This window comes from Magnolia sinica, chromosome 4 (genome assembly GCF_029962835.1).
Source record: "Magnolia sinica isolate HGM2019 chromosome 4, MsV1, whole genome shotgun sequence".
In the NCBI taxonomy this organism is placed as follows: domain Eukaryota; kingdom Viridiplantae; phylum Streptophyta; class Magnoliopsida; order Magnoliales; family Magnoliaceae; genus Magnolia; species Magnolia sinica.
In genome coordinates this window covers 17898454-17918108 of record NC_080576.1, presented here as the reverse complement: position 1 = coordinate 17918108, position 19655 = coordinate 17898454, and the positions used below count along the sequence as shown (strand labels likewise).

The 19655-nt window shown below is 40.6% G+C and overlaps 2 protein-coding genes across 4 annotated transcripts in view; one reads left to right on the top strand and one right to left on the bottom strand.

The window, feature by feature from the left end:
* Positions 1 to 10585, top strand: part of LOC131242642 (uncharacterized) — a 43690-nt gene extending 33105 nt beyond the window's left edge. For 2 of the 3 annotated variants that reach the window (XM_058241408.1, XM_058241407.1), the window contains exons 5-7: positions 9452 to 9596; positions 9986 to 10043; positions 10139 to 10585. In XM_058241408.1, the coding sequence (XP_058097391.1) occupies positions 9452 to 9596; positions 9986 to 10043; positions 10139 to 10193 (258 nt within the window). In that variant the 3' untranslated portion in view covers positions 10194 to 10585. Of the gene's footprint in view, positions 1 to 9451; positions 9597 to 9684; positions 9935 to 9985; positions 10044 to 10138 lie in introns of those variants that run through there. The other variant, XM_058241409.1, reaches the window with a different exon arrangement.
* Positions 10586 to 13028: 2443 nt separating this feature from the next.
* On the bottom strand, positions 13029 to 15204 carry LOC131242641 (uncharacterized). Its single transcript, XM_058241406.1, has 2 exons — positions 14367 to 15204; positions 13029 to 13274 (listed from the first exon to the last, which is right to left on the bottom strand). The coding sequence occupies exons 1-2, from the start codon at positions 15131 to 15133 to the stop codon at positions 13196 to 13198; spliced, it is 846 nt and encodes a 281-aa protein (XP_058097389.1). The 5' UTR covers positions 15134 to 15204; the 3' UTR covers positions 13029 to 13195.
* Between the last annotated feature and the right edge of the window lie 4451 nt (positions 15205 to 19655).

Below are 19655 nucleotides of genomic sequence, written 5' to 3'. Positions count from 1 at the left end.
TAAATATGGATGTTACTGTTTTTTTGAAGAAATTCTCTATTATGGAAACATGAGTGATTCTGTGGTTCACAACTCAAAAAAGAGTGATAGTTTGGTTTTGCATATTCTTCCTGATAGTCCTGCCCCCCATCCAACAATGACAACGGATTCTCCTAATTCAACTGATTATAGTAAGGAGATGTTGGTATATGAAAGTAGACGTTAGACCACTACGCACTGACTGCACGCTCATCACCATAACCCTTTCGAGGACTCAGGTACTGATGCATCTAACTGGTTGTCTTCTGATCTTCCTATTGCATTGCAGAAAGGGTACATAGTTGCACAGCTCACCCCATTGCTCGGTTTGTGTCCTATAAGAGCTTGTCTCCATCTTAAAAGTCCTATCTTACATCTCTCACCTCTTTTCTTATTCCCATTAAGGTTGGGATGGCACTTAAACATCCATTGTGGAGACTAGCCATAGAAGAAGAAATGGCAGCCTTAGAGAAAAATGAGACGTGGGAGATGACTATATTATCTGAAGGAAAGCGTCCCATCGGTTGTGAATGGGTATTCTCTATCAAACATCATCATGATGCAAGGATTGCTTGTTACAAAGACAGGTTGGTCACTAAAGGCTACACCCAGATTTACAGGCTCGACTATTTGGAGACATTTGCTTCTGTTGCAAAGCTCGATGCTATTCGGGTCCTCATTTCCCTTGCTACAAACTTAAATTGGCCCATCTATCAACTCGATTAAAAAATGCTTTCCTCCATGGTGATCTTGAAGAAGTTTATATACATCCTCTGGGCTTATACTCAAAAGAGGGCTACTCGCCTTGTTTATTGCCTAAAAAAGCTATTTACGGGTTGAAACAATTGCCGAGAGTTTGGTTTGAGAAATTCTGCATTACTCTTCTTAAATTCGGCTTTTCTCTGTTAGTTCTAATTATTCCATGTTTGTTAAATATCATGGTAGAAAAAAAAAATGGTTTTGATAGTCTATGTGGATGATATCCTGCTCTTAGGGAATGACGAGGACGACATTAAAGCCTTAAAGATCATTTGCGTTGATGTTTTGACATCAAAGATTGAAGTAGTTTTGCAGTAGTGAAGTTGCTCATTTAAAAAAGGGAATTGCTTTTTCCCAACACAAGTATGCTCTCAATCTACTTCAAGAGATGGCTAATCTTGATTGCAAACCTATTGATACCTCTCTTGACCCCAACTGTAAAATCCAGTTGGATGATGGTGAACCTCTGTAAGGCCCCGGTTTTCGAAACCCGAGTGTACTACTCCTTTTCCAAAAACCCAAGTGTTAGCCTATAAAATTTCAGTCTAAATTTAAACCATCTTATCAAATATCAGAGTTAGCAGCAAATGTTGGTGGAGTAAATCATGCATTGTATAAAAACATTTTAATCACCATAAAAATCCAAATGTAGCGCCCATACAAGACTTATACAATCCCAAATAATAAAATTCATTAAATAAAAACAGAAATCTATCATCTAATGATGGAGGTCAAATGGGTCGCAGGGACCTTGTCTAGCTCCTCAGCTACCCGATCTGCTCTAGCAATTCAGTGAACAACATCGGTTCACTCTACCCTGCATCAACCGATATGGTTTGATAGCTTCAATGGCTATCGCAGTGAGGAGTACCCTCTAAGATTACACACTCGTCATTCATAATCCAGGATAGATCGCAAGTCATGAGAATAGATATATTAAATAGCGCAAATCAAAATCAGGATCGCATATTCAGAATAAAGTCAATCATCGTAATTTCATTATTAAGAAAATATAATAGCAATCGCAATGTAGGTGAATATGTCTAGATATGCAAATAATCAACATACGACCTTCTATTGCACCTGGAAATCACATTGTACGTGAACTCCGCAAGATTGCTAGAAAATCGATAAACGAACTTCAGCTCCACTCGGAAATCATAATACAAGTGAACTCCGCAAGGTGAATAGAAAATCAACATTTAAACCTTTGCTTCACCCGGAAATCATATCATACATGAACTCCGTAAGATGGTAAGAAAATCGCTAAGAGAACTTCAGCTCCACTCAGAAATCGCAATATGACTGAACTCCGCGAGATGAAGAGAGAATCAACATTCAAACATCTACTTCACCTGGAAATCATATTGTATGTGAACATCGCAAGATGGCTAAAAAATTGATAAGTGAACTTCAGCTCCACCTAGAAATCACAATACGATTGAACACCGCGAGATGAAGAGAAAATCAACATTCAAACCTCTAGACCACCTGGAATTCATATCGTATGTGAACACAACAAGATGGCTAGAAAATCGATAAGCGAACTTCAACTCCACCCGGAAATCACAATACGACTAAACACCGTAAGATGGCTAGAAAATCAACATTTAAACCTCTACTTAACCTATAAATCATATCGTATGTGAACACCATAAGATGACTAGAAAATTGATAAGCGAACTTTAGCTCCACCCAGAAATCACCATATGACTGAACACCGCAAGATGAAGAGAGAATCATCATAGGAACTCCGACGTCATTCGGAAATTGTATGCACTCTGCAAGATGACTAGAAAATCGATTAACGAACTTCAGCTCCACCCAAAAATCATAACGAACTTCGCATAATGACCCGAAAATCAACAAGTTATGCAAAGACAACCAACAAAGCCACAAAGGGTGCCAATATTCCATTAAAGCCGCAAGGGCAAATATGTGATCCAAGCCGCGTTGGGCAAATATGCGGTCCAAGCCATATAAGGCAAATGTGCGGTCAAAGACGTGTAGGTCAAATATGCGATCCAAGCCATATAAGGTAAATATGTGATTCAAGCCGCGTAGGGCAAATATGGGGTCCAAGCCACGTAAGGCAAATATGCGATCAAAGCCGCGTAAGTCAAATATGGACCGCAAGATGGTAAGTCCATAATAGGTCCCATTCATTCCATCACTTAATCGCAAGTGGCAAACATACAATTAATTAACAGATGTACAACTAAAGATAGCATGTTATCATCAAATTATTTATACTTGCTATAATTAAAGAGACATGTCTATGATCTAACACATGAATCAATTTTGCAACAGATTAACATATTCGCATAGTAAGATAAGTAAATTAACTTAGGAGATACTAAATGAGATAGATTAAGTCATCATCTATGATTATATTAACGAATTAAAGTGGGAAGCTTTAAGAGTCAGTCCTCACCTCAAATTTTGATTGAAATGGGTTCAACTCGGATCGCCTCTACTGACGTGAATCCAACATGATTGAGAAATTAGATGAGGATAAGGATGGAAATAGATAATTATTACAAGATAAGAATTTGATAACTAACATTCTTCTAAAAGGCTAATATACAAGGTTTTAACTCACCTTGAGGTGCGGTCTATTTGATATAACTTGGACTCAGCCTCAGCGAGTTAAAGCGGTTAACTTGGTAACAACATTCGGTAGGTGGCTGCGTCGACTCGATCATGACTCAGCCGCTCCACCTCTCACTCCCTTCTTTTCTCTCCTTCTTTTCCTCTACTCTATTTGAACTCTCACAAGGCCTGAATTCAAGCCAGGCCCGAACTTGGCTCGACAACTCAACCGAGTCGACTCGATTGTTGCAACCACTGCCCAAATCTCTCTCCCTCTACCTCTCTCTTCTTCTCCTTTCTTTTGCTCTCTCTTTATCTCTCTCTCCCTGCTGGAACTCCAGCTAGACTCAGGCTAGGCCCACACCCAACTCGACCCAGCTAACTCGACAGCGAGTTAGCTCACAACTCAAGCCCAAACTCTCTCTTCCTCTCTTCTTTCCTTCTCTCTCTCTCTCTCTCTCTCTCTCTCTCTCTACCTACTGGAGTTCTAGGAATGCCTGGACTACACCAGCGGGTTAGCAGGTCCGTGACTCGGACAACAGCCCACTCGACAACTCTTGCACTCAACGGAAGTGCAGCGCTGCACCTCTCTCTCCCTTCTTTCTTGTTCTTCTCCTCCTTCCTTTCTTATTCTCTCCCTGCTGTTTCCAGCAGAGGCTGGGCTCGACGTGAGACTCGGCTCGAACTCAGTTACCGAGTCAGCCCCGCTAAGCGCGGCAACGAGTCGACAGCAAGAAAAACAAACAGCCTCCTCTTCTCATTCTCTACTCTCTATCTCCTTCCTTATTCCCTATTTTTCTCCTCTCCCTCTGCTGCTTCCACTAATGTCTGGATTGAGTTGGCCCGACTCGAGCTGGTGTGGCAGTGGCGGGCGGCGCTCAACTCTCTCTCTTTCGTTTTCTTTTTCTTTTCTTTTCTTTTCTTTCTTTCCTTTTCAGATGGTTGCCCTAAAAGGGAGCTTATATAGCCCCACAAAACTCGCTCTATAACGGCTTGCGACTAATATCTAGATTAGTTATAGCGACTAACAACTAAGCCGAGCAAACTCGGTAATGCCGTTTTTAAATGCTTTGATTTTGCTCTGTTAGATTTTATTCTGATTGCTTGGCCCTGATCTATTTGTAAGGATTGATTTCTAAAGGCATGGTCCATCAAATGAACGCCTTAGATCACTGACTAAGGCCCACCATCGACAGTGGGGTATTTCGGCCGAACGGAGAAGATGATGGACCCGTCCATGGCAATTTTTTCATTGGACGGATCATCATCCAATCTGAAGCGCCTGGAAGGACCGGATTGGTCCCCAAGGACTTGTGAGACCCACCAAATGGATGAAGATCTGCTTTTACATGATGGGTTCAAGATTCGCTTGTGGCGGCGGGTGGAAACTCGGTTGGCTATTGAGAAAGCCTAACACGGAGGGCTAGGATGTCTTTGGATGCACGGTTAGGATGGAATGGAGTGGAGGCACGCGGATTGCTAGCGTGGAAAGGAAAGAAAAAATGGAGTTTTTCCATTTTTGGAAACGCCTGCCGCACAGTCGTTTTGGGCTTGAGGTTGTGTGCACACATGTGCGATCCAACGGGTGAAAACGGGCAGGGATTGGACGGTTTTGGGTTCTCTATAATATGGACAGTTTGGATCAAGCATATGCCTGATCATGGTGGGCCACAATGCTTGCAAACGGACGATGTCCGTGCGCACGCACACGCTATGCACACACAATGAATGTGGGTTCCACAATGATGTTGTGATAGATCTACTCCATTGGCCTTTACTATTCCTTTTGGGGCATTAGACCAAAGATGGGGCAGATCCATAGCACAAGTGGGCCACACCTTAGAATCTTAGTCTATGATTGAGAACTTTGCTGATCTAAGGGTCAGATTCCCCCCCCAAATCTGATCATCAACATGCCTAATAGTTTGTAACCTGATTTTGGGCAATTTCAACAACCATTTCTACAATTAATCACCCCTACCTCTCATTTGAATGAATGATCATGGGTTTGAATGGATGGATTATCTCAAGACGATTCATCGACGGTCTAGGAGTCCCTTTATGGATTTAATGAATACTTTTGATGATCAAATCTATCATTGTACGATGCGAGGCCCAAATCGAATGATCTATCTTGAAATCCATGGTTGATTTATAATTCCAACGGTCAGATCTTGTGATCCAGAAGTGCAAGTGTTTCAGACTCACTCCTCACTAGGTCTAGGTGCCCTAAAGTCAATATAAGTAGAGACCTATACTTAGAGGGTCAGATGGCTCAATATATGGATGGGGATCCTTCTAATGGTCAGTCTTAAGTTAGCATGAAGGTGGATATTTAGACGAATCGGCCGTGTTTATACCAAGTTATGTCCTCATGGTAACACTGGAGTTCTAAAAAGTATGGGGTGTTACAACCTCCTCTAGATACTCGTGCTTCAAAAGATAGTTGGAAAGCTTATTTCCCTTATGATTACTCATCCAGATATTGCACATGCTGTTAGAGTTATAAGCCAATTCATGCATGCCCTCACTCAACCCACCTTGAGGCAGCTAAACGTATTATTCAATACATTAAAGGAGCATCGGGACATGGGATTCTTGAATCACATCAAGGACACAAGTGACAACTTAATCTGATGTTGATTGGGCAAGAAGTTTAGATGATAATGATTGATTTCTGGATACTGTACTTTTATCAGTGGGAATCTTGTCACCTAGAAAAAAAAAAAAGCAGACAAAAGTGGCTAGGGCTAGTGCAAAAGAAGAATATTGAGCAACGGCCCAAATTACACGTGAGTTACTCTGGCTAAAGAAGTTGCTGACATAATTGGGATTGCCTGCTCAAGATCCTATGGAGATTGGGTGTAACAACCAAGCCATGATACATATCTCCACAAACTGTCTTCCATGAGTGAACTAAACACATAAAATTTGACTGTCACTTCATTAGGGAGGAGATTGTTACAAAAGAAATAATCTCTCCATATGTCCATTCTAAAGAGCAGTAAGCAGCCAAATCTCTCCCTAAGGGTTGACCCACTTCTATTGCAAGTTAAGCTGGGCATTATCGATATCTATGCTCTAGCTTTTTTTTTTTTTTTGGAGTATTATAGAGGTTTGGACATCCTTTACCATTCCTGTAATATATTCTATTTAGATTCGTTCTTATCATACACTAATTAGTACTTACCTTATTTTTCTAAAATCAGAATATCCTCTCTTTATAAGTTGTATCCTTCCTGAGAAATGAAGTAGAAAATAAGAATCTTCTTCATTCAAGCATCCTCTCTATGTTTTTCCTTTGTTTCCCTATGAGATTTACACCTCACTACATGGTAAGCATATCGAGTTAGTTTGTACTCATTGTGGACGTCCCGGGCATACTAGAGGAGGTGCATGTTAGGATCTAGTGGGTTGACCATCAAGGAAGGCACTTGTGGCTACAACCGACTCATTTGATGGTGTTCATGATGAGTTCCAGAGTTTGAGATATCCTAGTGGTTGGTTTCGTGCTAAAGAAATTGTTGACTTGCTTCGCCATCTGGCTCTTCTTGAACAAGCCTCTTCCTTCTTGAAGCAACATCATTCTACTTCATCATGTATATCAGCTTCTACGCATTTAGTCTCCACCTTCATTGTTAGTCCATCCCAGATCATCGATTCTGGAGCTTTAGATCATATAACTAGTGTGACTTCACTATTTCACTTATACTCGTTATTATCTGCATCACGCAAAAATCATGGATGACTCTTATGCTCACGTTAAAGGGTTTGGAACCATCAATGTCTGACCTTCCCTTCACTTGGCTTTTGTTATTTGTTAGTTGTCTTAATTTGTTCTCTTAACCGTAGTGTAACATTCTTTCCTTCTTATTGTGTTTTTTAAGACAAGATAACTGGACAAAGGATTTGGGTTGGTCATGAGCAAGACAGACTATCTTTTTCAACCTTTAGATGATGTTGGATTGGCTCTCCACACCTCAAGTTCATTTCAGTCAGCTATTGATCGACTTTTATATTGGCATAGTCATCTTAGTTGTATACCCATTACTCTCTTTTTGTTTAAGTCAGAATTATGGATGAATTATTTTGTGAGATTGTTAGTGGCTAAACATTGCCGATCATCCTATCCAGCTAGTCTTAATGCAAAGTGTGATGTCCCTTTCGCTCTTATACACTTTGATGTTTGGGACTCTTCTCTAGTGTCATGTGTCTTTGGGGTACAAGTACCATGTTTTTTTCATAGATGCCTGTACCCAAGCTACCTAGGTTTATGTTATGAAATCTAAAGATGAAGTTCTCTCTATCTTTCAAATACTTCATAAGATGGTTACCAACCAATTCATGGCCACATTAAAAATCTTATGTTCTGATAATGGTGTTGAATATATCTCAACGGTCTTTCAAAACTACTTGTTTGAAAATGGTACAGAATTTGAAACCACACTGCCCCTATACTCCTGAACAACAAAATAGTGGCTAAGGGAAAGAATAGACATCTTCTTGAAGTAACCCGTGTCCTTCTCCTTGGGGGGGTGGCGGGGGCGGCAAAGCAACCCTTGTTATCTATTTTCCTTAAAGTGTTTGGCTGTGTGTGTGCTTTGTTCATGTTCTATTGGGACAAATTAGATGCCAAGGCTATTAAATGTATCTTTTTAGATTATTCTTGTGACAAAAATGGATACAAATATTTGGGGCTTCCCTTATGTATTAGGAAGTCGGCTAAACATCTATGAGATAAAGTGATTGAAAGATATGAAAGAAAACTTCTATTGTGGAGGGACATGCATCTTTCCTTGGGTGGGAGGATGACTTTGATAAAGTCAGCAATGTCAAATCTTCCAGTTTATTTTATGTCGACATTCAAATGTCCAAAATCAGTGGTGGCCATATTAGAAAAGATAAGGCGGGACTTTCTATGGGAAGATTCGAAAGAAAACCATAAATTCCATTTGCTAAAATGGAAAGAAGTGTGTAAACCGATGGCTCAGGGGGGTGCAGGATTGTGCATTCTGGAGGCAATGAATTGGGCACTATCGGAAAGTGGGTTTGGAGGTTCGGGTTAGAGAAACTAACTTTGTGGAGAAAAGTAGCAGGTAGAAAATATGGAGTTGAGGATGGGGGCAGATGGACAAAAGCTTCTTCTTTGTAGAGGGCCTCCTCATTATGGAAGTCGGTGAATTTACAAAAAAATATAGTTTTGGAAAATGTGGGATTCTCACTTGGGAATGGCAAGAAGATCCGTTTTTGGGAAGATTTGTGGGTTGGGAATGAAAAACTGAGTGTCTTATTTTCTCGATTAGTAGGCATTGCCATAGACCTGAATATTTTGGTAGAGGGGTGTTTCTCCATTCAAGGTGAGGAAGTTATTTGGACCCCTCCCTGTAGAATCTAGATGATGAAGAGGTGGAGGAGTTGATTAGGCTTCTGAAACTCTTGTCAACTCGGCATACATTATTCTCAGAGGAAGATGGTGTGGCTCATAAAAAATCAGAAAAGTTTTTGTGAAAGTCTTTTTACAAGAAATTAGTCAGGGGCCATGTTGAGCATGCTGGATGCCACATAGTTATGTTTAGCACTATCGGGCTCCAATCCAAGGTGGTGAGATTTGCTTAGTTGGTGGGTAGAAAGAAGGTCTTTACTGTCGACAATCTACGAAAGCGAGGCATGATAATCGTGCATTTCAAAATGGTGGGTGAAATTCCTAACATGCATTTCAAAATAGTCATGAGATTTTGAATTTCAAAATGCTGCTTGATTCCTTTCAACCATCTTTAAATGGTGAGATATATTATGCCCACTGGCTCTCACTGCCTTCTGTGTGTTGAAGTTGTGCTTCCAAATTTATATATTGTTGTCGTTGACTATTTGCATAATTCTTGTAACCTTGTTCCTCATTATGTCTTTTCTGCTTCCTATTTAACTGTGAAATCTGTGGTCACCAAATTGTGTAGGTTAATCATGTATTCTTCTTTAAGAAAGTTCTTAAGGATGATGTTTTCTATCAACTATATATGTGAGGATTACATTATTAGCTCAATCTGTCTTGCTGTTGTCAAAACACTATTATTTCTTTGGACAGGACAAAAATGAAAGCATACAGAATCAACTTGATGCAGTTAAACGGAAGCAACCAAAGTTGCATGCATCAGATAAGGCATTCCCCATTTCTGGTTCTGTCGATAATTTTGATACAATGTCAGTTTCTGACACCCAACAATCATCAGGTGAGTGAATGCTTTTAATTTGCACTGCTTCTTTAAACATATATAATTGGTCTTTTTCCCATAACATTAGTAGTTTGATTGTGTTTAGTATTGTATAAGGATATAAAGACATTAAGGGCCCATTCGGATATCACCAAATAAGTTAACTTTGTCTACTTGCAGCAGTAGATAAGTTGCTTAATTGAGATAAGTAAGTTTGGTTTAAGACAATTATAAGTAACTTTTTTACTTAAAGTTACTTAATTACTTCAGCTTAATAAGTAGAAACCAAGATAAACTACTTGAGGCATAAGTAGCTTAACTTACGATCCAAAAGCCCCCGCCCCCTAAGTTGCTTTATAAAGCTAAAAGTTAATAGAATGGGTCAAATTTCTATGCTCTGCTTGCAGAGACCCTGTCCACTCAAAGTCCTCAGTCAGTTCACCGGGTTGTCCCTGCATATCGCAGGTAATTTTTCATCTTCGCTATCACCTTCATAATGTTCCAGTATACCCGTTCATTTATTTATTATTATTGTTATTATTTTTGCATCTCCTTGACAGGGCAAAAGTAAGAGGCGCCCTCTTGCAAGATACTGAGGATAACAATGCTGGCTAATGTTAAAGAGATCCCATGCCAGTTTCTTTTGGTATGGTTCAAACTGATTCACTGCTGACTATGGCACCTCTCTCCCATTGCATCTGGTTTCTTCTTAAAATTTGGTATGATTTGATTTTCTTTTGTTTAGCTTTTTCCCCGTCTTCCACTAAAAAAGGTTTTGAAGAGACTGGGTATCCATACTTTGCAGCCAAACAGTCAGCCTGCTCATTTTACTTTTTCAAATAGTACACTGATGATTTGGTTAGATTTCGTAGTAAATACATCTGCGTTGCTAACTGGCAGCTTACAATGTATATGAATGTTCATATTTTTCTTTCAATCTGGAATTGGCTGATGCAGATGTCATCAGATTCCAGTTGACTTGTAAATGGAATTTGTTGACGGCATTATTTTACTGTCCTTCTGTTTTCATTCACACTTGATTTGGACATAATGATTTGGCATTGAATGTCCTGCTATTACGCTCCAACCAAATTGACCAGATAATGGACAAGAACACCAATCACCATTTCTTCGTCTTTTTTTTTTCCTTTTCAAGTGAAATCCACTTTGCCAGCAGATCTGCAAACTTACTTGGCGTGACCCAGCGAATCTCCAGCAGCTTAAAAAAACCCACACCACACTTTTCTGGGAAACAAAAAAGAACCTTGCAACAAAAGATGGTCCGCATTAGAGGATGCATCCATTAGGAAGGATCATTTGTCTCTTTTTCAAAGTTATCAATCCTAAGGATCTTGTTTTTTTTTTTTTCCTGGCCAGCCAATCAAACAGCACCACCCTAAAGGCCGTTATTGGGGTTGAGTGCGGGACATACAGTAGTCCTCTTCTTAGGTGCTGGATAAGTTGCTTCCAGTACCACCTGTAAGGCACAAGCAACTGGTCTTATATAGATATGCGCTCTTTTTTCATACAACCATGTAGAAACTGATTCCTTTTCAACCAATGTTGAAAGTATCGTCCGAAACCGGTACATATTGTGCTGGCATCACCCATGATCGATACGGCCCTGTATTGGCCCGAAACAGCCCGTTACAGGGACGGTGATATGTGACGGTGTGGATGGCCAACGGTACGTCATGTAACACCCATTTCAAACCCTGCTTTCGACAGCTATGATGTCTTCCCCAACTGACAGAGATACCCACTAAGAGCACTGGTTCTGGAGACCTGTTTCTTTCAGGATTTCCCCCCTCTTGAGTTCAGGACCTGGTATCTTCCTTTTCAAATTAAATGTCCTTCCATGATGATTATCGGGGCATGGTTGGTACATTAACCCTGAACTTAAGGGATTATATGGCTGCAATCCACATTAACTTGCTAAGCAGCATGCGCAGCACATCAATTCCAACTTCTACTTTGAGGGAACATGTGGGACTAGTCAAGTGCATGTGGCCCTTGTTGAACAAAACAAGAGGAACTCTATTGTTGTGCCAACTGTTCTTTTCTCAGCCAAGTTGGCAATGAACACAAGACCTCAAGGCTGCAATCAATGTATACAAACCACATGGGTATGAGGCATGCCCTTAAACTAAGTCATCCAGGATATATAAAATATCAGTGTCTGACCAGCTGGTTTAAATCATTGTTACCTGAACATCTGGAGGGCTGAAGACCCCCACAGGTTGAAACAGATATACCTAAGATCCATTTCTTTTTTACTTTTTTTTTTTTTTTTTTCAAAATTGCATTTTATTAACACATGACAAAACATGGATTACAAACTGGCACAAGCGACCCTCACGTCTCCGCCAAAGCATACAACTAAAACAAAACAAAAACAACCAGAAGCTCCCAAGAAACATATAAACAACGACCCCCAGGCTCCCTTGACAAAGTAACAATTACATAGGTCCCAATCTCCAAAGAGGTCTTCCGTGGACAGCCCTCGAAATTCCTGACAAGCTAAAGTCCAGCTGATGATCATAGGAGATTCTTCTCTTGACAGGGACTACGGATGATGGCTTTTTCTAAAAGGTTCGGCTGTTCCTTTTTTCACAAGCCCAATGGAATCCTGAGGAACAACTTCCATAGAACTTACTTGTGATCAATAAAAGGCCCATTGTGCCACTCTGGCAATGAAGCTCCAATATCGTTATTGAAAGTCCAAACAGTCCTGAACCAAGACTTAAAAAGAAAAAAAGAAAAAAAAAGAACTGATGGTGAACGTTTTTGTCCTCTGTCCTACACACGAGACATGTTAGGAAAATGGCATCTTCGGTTTCTTTAAGTTATCCAACGTTGGGATCTTCTTGGCTGTAGCTACCCACCTGCGGGGGAACATGACCCTTTCACGCTTTTGTACGAGCAGAGATCCCTGGGATTTCAACAACATTGAATGAGAAAATACTCATGTCCCAACATCTTCCCTGGTCACCCTGTTTAGCTTTGCGAAGTTACCTATGGCAGAGCTTCAAACATCTGCAGGTCTTCGAGATGAACTGCCTGGTAATGAGCTCAATGTACCAGTTAGCCAATTTTACGACATTGTATAATTTCCTTAGGAGCTACCAGAAAGGCAAATACATGAAAAGAATCCCATGCCATTCTCAAAGAATAAGCAGCAACTTGTGGATTGCACTTCCAACAAATTTTTTCCCAATGAACTATTACCCCAAGAATGAGGACTAATAGAAGAACAAAAATCCCTGCTGAGCATTATGTATCTAGTCGTATTATTCTGATAGTACATAGGATTAATTGGTTTCATGCATCTCATTGTCCATGCTTTGTGAATCATGGATTATCAACGTCTTCTCTTGTTTCATTGATACATAACTGTGTCCAGTGTGTGGGTTAAGCCTATCGCTTGTATACTTGATTTAAGAACATCCGTAAGGGTAAGGCTAATGATAATACCAGTATTGCCATTATTTAAAAACAAATATACACATGCCATGCTAAAATTTTGCTCTGCCACCATCACTTTTATTTTCATCTATTTCTCAGCACCATCACTGGTTTAGTTACAACAATATTTATATAGCATTCCATCAGAAGAGTCACCGTCTATGTTCCCGCCCTTTCCTGTCTTTGGTGTGGAAGATGGACCAGCAGCCAGGTATAACACCACTCATTTGCCTGCAATCACAGAGAAACATGTTCAGTCATGGTGTTTTGTGTCCTTTGCTGCATGGCTGCTTCGTACTTGTTTTCCTGATAGAGTTTCCATTTTGTTTTAAACTTGCAAAAAAGAAGAAGAAGAAGAATATGTGAATGATCCTTTATCTGTTTTACTTAATAGCAGACTACAAAAATGCCTCACGGTGTCGGGAGTTCACAAAATTCTTCAATATTTCGAATCTTCAACTGAGCAGTTCATCTTTCCTTCCTTTTCCCCTTTCTTTCTACGCCTTTTGCAAACTGCACTACATGAATTCTACTGTTTTATTTATATCTAGTGGGTGATGCATATGCAATCTTCAGGTATGCCTGATCTTTCTGAAGTAATCAAGACACTCAATTTCATGTTTGCAGAGTAGGGACCTTTGTGCTATAATTTTAATCTTTTTTCCTGTATTCTTCTTGATAAAATAGTATTTACGGGTTTCAACTGAAAATAAAATGTAGAAAATTACACATATTCCTCTCTCTCTCCCTCTCTCTGTCTCTAAAAAAAATAAAAATAAAAGGAAACGATGCATTAGTGGGTTCACATGTATCATGGCACGTTCATGTTCCTTTTCCAAAAAAAAAAAAACCTTCGTACTATGTTCATATTTCTGGAAAAGATAAATAAAAGAAATAGTAAAATATTGAAAAACAACAAAGAACAGATTGCTCTTAACCTGGCATCCTAGACCTGTTAAAAACCAAGATCAGATCAGCCTAAACTTGCATCCTAGATCTGGTTTAAAAAAATGAGCTAAGTTGCTGCTCCTAATCAAGCATCCTGAATCTGTTAAAACCAAGTTCAAATTGTTCCTAATCTAGCATAATAGATCAGTTAAAAAAAAGGCAATATCAGATTGCTCCAAATCGGCCATCCTAGATCTGTTAAAAACACAAGTGCAGATCTCATAATCCTAAGAGAGCATCCTAGATGTGTTAAACAACCAAGATCACAAGATCAGATCAGCCCTTGCCAAAATCAGTGATGTTTTTTTTTTTGAAGGATAATATCAGTAATGTTTAATGTTTTCTCAAAAGAAAATCGTGGGTCCTGAAAATTACCTTCCACTGCTATTGCTGCTCCCACTGCTTCCGCTCCTTCCAGAACTATCACTCTCCCCACCGGCAGAGTTCTGTTTCTTCCACCACTCCCCATCCACACCCTTCTCAAACCCAGCCTTTTCCCCTTCTGCCGGTGGAGGTTTCGGTGAAACTTTCGAACAGGTACCGACTCCAGAGCTCCTCTTCTTCAATCCCAAAGTAGGAAAGAACATCTTGAGAAGAAAAGCTCCATTGTCCACCTTTCCATGTTTCAATCCGTGTCCTTTACCTCCATTTTTTTTCATCTTCGTCGTCACTTTCTTCTCCTCATGGATCGTTTCATTTGTCAATCCTCTCTCCTCGAGAGTCGCCTGCCTGACTCCTTTGTTCAAGGGAAGCTCGACAAGATCCTTTAGAGAAAGCTCATAAGCGGAGTCAGGCGCGTTTTGGATCATCTCCATCAGTTCACGCCGACCATCAGCAATTGCCTGTGATCGTAAGGTGGGGTTAAGATGATGATGAAAGCGATAAGCTTTTGTTGGTGGATCCCTCGGTGGGCTCATCTTCCATAAGGGTGGTGATGAAATGCCGGAGTCCTCTTCCAATTGGGTCCGTGCGCTGAATTCTATTCCACTCCAAATCCCATGATCATCTTTGTTTCCATTGATTCTTAGAGTCGGCTTGCCGAATCCAACTCCGTTCGATCCGTTGAAATCGCCGATTGTTCTAATGGAATTATCGGAATCTGCATGGTATCCGGAGGCTATTCCTTTCCGGGGATGAAGCATGATGAGGAAGGAGCTGAAGAGGGAAGAAGGAAAGAGGAATGTAATTTATGGGTGTGGTGTGGGAAGGAGAGTTGGGTCCGTTAAGAAGGATGGTTATCTTGAAACTGCTGTGATAGTCCACCACTATTTTCTAAGTTGTGCTGCCTCCTCCACCGCACACGTGGCATGTATGTGTACCGATCCAGACCGTCGAAATGGTATGGCCCACTTTTGGTGAAGCACATCCTGCAAACAGCACTTGACAATTCTCAACTGTTCAATTGGTGGTCATCAAACGGATGGTTTAAAAACATGTCCAGCCGTCCAAATTCTGGGCCAGCAGCTTAGACGGTCTTGATTCCTCTACGTATTCCACATGTTCGGTGGATGAGAACGACTTTCAAAATGGAGCAAGGGCTTTGCTCCATCCCTGCACATACCTTCTAGTTTCATGGTTAATTACTTGCGTGTCGGTGCAAAAGTCCTAAGTCTTTCTAGAAAAGGAGCGTTAGTAGGTTCAAGCTTTTCTTCTCCGTTTTCTTGCTTAGAAAAGGCAGTTGTATGCCTTTCCACTTTACACGAGAGAGTGGGACATGAAGTACCCTACAATTGCGGGGTAGCCCTGCACACGTGTCAGACATCCGAGGTGTTCATCAGGTGGGCCGACTGTATAGGCGAACTGATCCTACCAGTATAACAACGACGCACGTCTGCTCATCAAGTGGGCGAGTGTGTGGTAAAAATGGATCACTAATTGCTGACCTGGTTTACCTACCATAGCTTGGCCAAACTGATGAGTTGAACTACCAGATCTATCGAGTGGGCCATCGAAATGGTGGGGCCGCACTGAATGGACGGGTTCGATGTTGTACACATGGACTACTTTGACACATGAGGGGTTTGTGCTACTGCATCATACATACGCTTGGTACTACCTAACCAGTTCTCTATTTTTAAGCATAGAAGCCTTTTAAAAAAGAAAGAAAGAAAAGCATAGAAAAGCGTTTACTTCGGCAGACTGTGATGGATGATACGCAGGTGCTTAGAAATTACATACCCTTTACGCAAGTAATTTAAATTAAACAGTCTTAATTATGGTTCCAAGTTTAGATGTGTTATGAACTAAAAATTACATTTATTTGATTATCTATCTATGAGATTGGTGGAATTTATTGGACGGTTAAAAATGCAAAATATATGACGGTCGTATTTTAACTAACACGTGTCCATGAATCAGAGGTTGGTATTGTTGAACCAGTGTGGTTTTGGCACAGTAAGGCTACGACAGCAGGTTCCACAATTTAGTCGGTCTAATCGGAGCCAATGTATGCAACGTTTGCCATTTCTGAGTGCCTGCGTGGCAGGATTCAAATACTGCTAGAGTATCAAATAGTTTCTCCTCTCACCCCAACGTGGTCGGATAATTACCCTTTTCAAGTTAAGGTGAAGAGATTTTGACTTGGAGATGATGAGCTGCACAGTTTAGGAAATTTTATTTGAGTTAATATAAGCCATGTGTACAATTTTAGTGCCTGTGTATCAACGCCATAGCAGCCCGAATATCATGTAACTCTTTTTTTTTTTTTTTAATTTTTTAATTAGCATGTCAGTACACACACTCCATGTTAGCCATCCCCACTAGGGATCGATACCAAGACCTCAAGTGTTGAACCGAGGTATCTTCACATGTAACTCCTCTTTAACAAGCCTTTTGTTCCTGAAAATCTATGATATTTCTAGGGGAAAATTCGGAACCAATGATGATATATTAAAATAAAATAATTAAAAAAAAAAAAAAGAAGAAGAAGAAGAAAGAAAGGAAAAGGGTGGTAGCATACAATCGGTTGCAGGTGATGAATTCTATACAGATGGGTACGTGCCTGTTGGATGTACCGAAAACGTAGAAAGCAATCTACACTACATTTGTGAGGTGTCTTGGAGTGAGGGCTGCATTTCAATGCATTATTGAATTGAATTCCCATAATTATTTAAGATAACCAAATCGTGATTTCCTCAGATTCATTTTTGAGAGTTTGTGGCCCCAGATTGCATATATGTTACTTTCAAAATGATCTTGAAAAGGATTGCAACCTACTCCTTCATCGGAGTTAATTGCATACACAGGCGAGCTATCACCATTAGTCATGCCGCTCCGACTTTCTTAGCAACGTGGTACATGTGTAGGACATCGGTGCCATGGAAAAGGTAGGCCCTGCCATGAAGGTCACCTGGGATAAAAATCAATAATGTTTTGCTCCTCAGGTGAGCCACACTGTTGGAATCAATGGACAGTCGACAGTTGGTGGACAACCGAGTGATAGAAGCAGCTTGATTTTTGAGAAGAGAGATCCTCATTGTTGGACCTACCATTTTAATGGTACTGATGTCCTGCACAAGTGGCGTATTAGACGGGTAAAGATGGTACAGTACCACAAGCTGTGTTACAGTTGCCTGCATGTGATCATTTCTCCTTTATGGAGGCTGGGAAACGGCATTTGCTTTTGCCATTATTGTGACGGAAGCAGCTCGATTTAAACGAATGTTCGCAATTTAGTGCATCGGAAGCGGATTGCGTACTGTGTAACTCGGTATGCTAAGGCGTACTAACTTTGTGGGCCCAACTGTCAATCATGCATTCTATCCACTCCGTCCATCTCTTTTAACAGGTAATTTAGGGCTTTTTTCCAAAAAATGGAGTGTATCCAATTCTCAAGTGGAGCACACCACCCCAAACAGTTTGAATTGAATATCTACTGTTGAAAAATTATTGGGGGCTAAAAAAGTTTTAGATCAAGCTGATATTTTTGTTTTCCCCTCATCCATGTCTATTTCATCTTATGAATATGTTGGATGACAAATAAACATAATTGAGGCTTTAGGAGGTTTTCAACGGTGGAAATCAATACTCCTACTTTTTCATGTGTTGGTCAACTTTAACTTTACATATGCATCAATTTTAGGTTCAGCCCTGAAATAAAATAGAAAAATGAATGTACGGCATGGATAAACCAGATGCATACACGGTCGGCCCAACAGAGTTTACTCGGTGAGATAAGAGCGAGCGTACGGAGTAACTCGGTGCGCAATCCGAATTCTCGTGCATTAGGCCGTGACACGTCATTCTATTGCCAACAGACTGGCAAGCTCCTTTGCGATATTTTTGTTGTTGTAAGTTATGGTGATTCATCCCCTTTACATGGTAAGCGAATTGCCCCGCGAGTGGCGACCCTGCTGCCAGGGATATCGCTAGTGGTAGGTTCTGTGGGGTCCCCTGTGATGTATATGTTTTATCCATGCCATCCATCCGTTTTCCTAGCATATTTTAGTATTTGAGCCCAAAAATAAAGCAAATCCAAAGCTAAAGAGGACCACACTACAGGAAACAGTGGTGATTGAATCCCCACCCTTAAAAACTTCCCAGGCACCACAAAAATTTTGAAGCAAGCTGATATCTGTCCTTTCCCTTCATCCAGGTCTGTGTGGCCTTATCAAGAGGTTGGATGACAGATAACATCATGGTGGACCTAGGAAGGTTCTGAGATTATCACCATCCCCACTGTTTCCTGTGGTGTTGTGGTCTACTTGAGCTTTGAATATGCTTCAGTTGTGGCTCATGCCCTAAAATGATCCGGCAAAACAGATGTATAACGTGGATACAAAGCACATATATCAACGTGGCCCCACAGCACCTGCCGCCAGGGACAGGTTCGCCAGGGAAAACGCTGCCCTTTATGTGTGGCATGTTGGCATGCCACCTGGGCTGTCTAAGTCGTATCCTCGCTGGGTTACCAAAATCAAAGTGAATGATGTTAACAGCCTGATGGCACCCCCTTTGATTTTGAAATGTTTTCCTTTTCACTAGTGGATGGACGCGCACCAAATGGTCCGTTAGGATCGTCCGATCAAGTGTTATTTTCTGGTAATCCTCTAAGTATATGGCCCTGTTTTCTTGCCACTTAAAATCATTTCATAACGATTTAGTTCTGGCGATTGTGTATTAGACATTGTAGTTAAGGGTGCGTTTCGTCACCCTTATATAAATTAGGCGTTATTAAGATACTTTCTGATCTTTACCAAAATATATGTAATACATAATTACCATAACTAGAATGAGATGAACTCATTTCTAAAATGGCACCCAAAATATCTTAAGGTGGTTAAATTAATTTTTTTTTTTTTTAAAGATTTTTACAAATCATTACCATAATTAGAGGTGGGCATTGAGTCGAGTCAAACCGGATTGAGTCCAACTCTACTCGATCCGATTTTTCCAAGAACCTAACCCGAACTCGATTCGATTTGGGACCGAGTCCAGTAGGGCTGACTCAATCCGATACGAATCCTTGTTGGCCTGACCCAAACCGAATCTGAGTCGGTCAGGAAAATCAAACCGAGTCGGATCGAGTTGAGTTTGTTCAGTCGATTCGGACTGGTCTGAATCAAGATCGGGAGAGAGAGGGAGAGAAAGGAGGGAAAGAAGGAGAGAAAGAATGAGAGAAAGGAGGAGAGAAAGAAGGAGAGGAGGAAATCAGGAGAGAGTGCG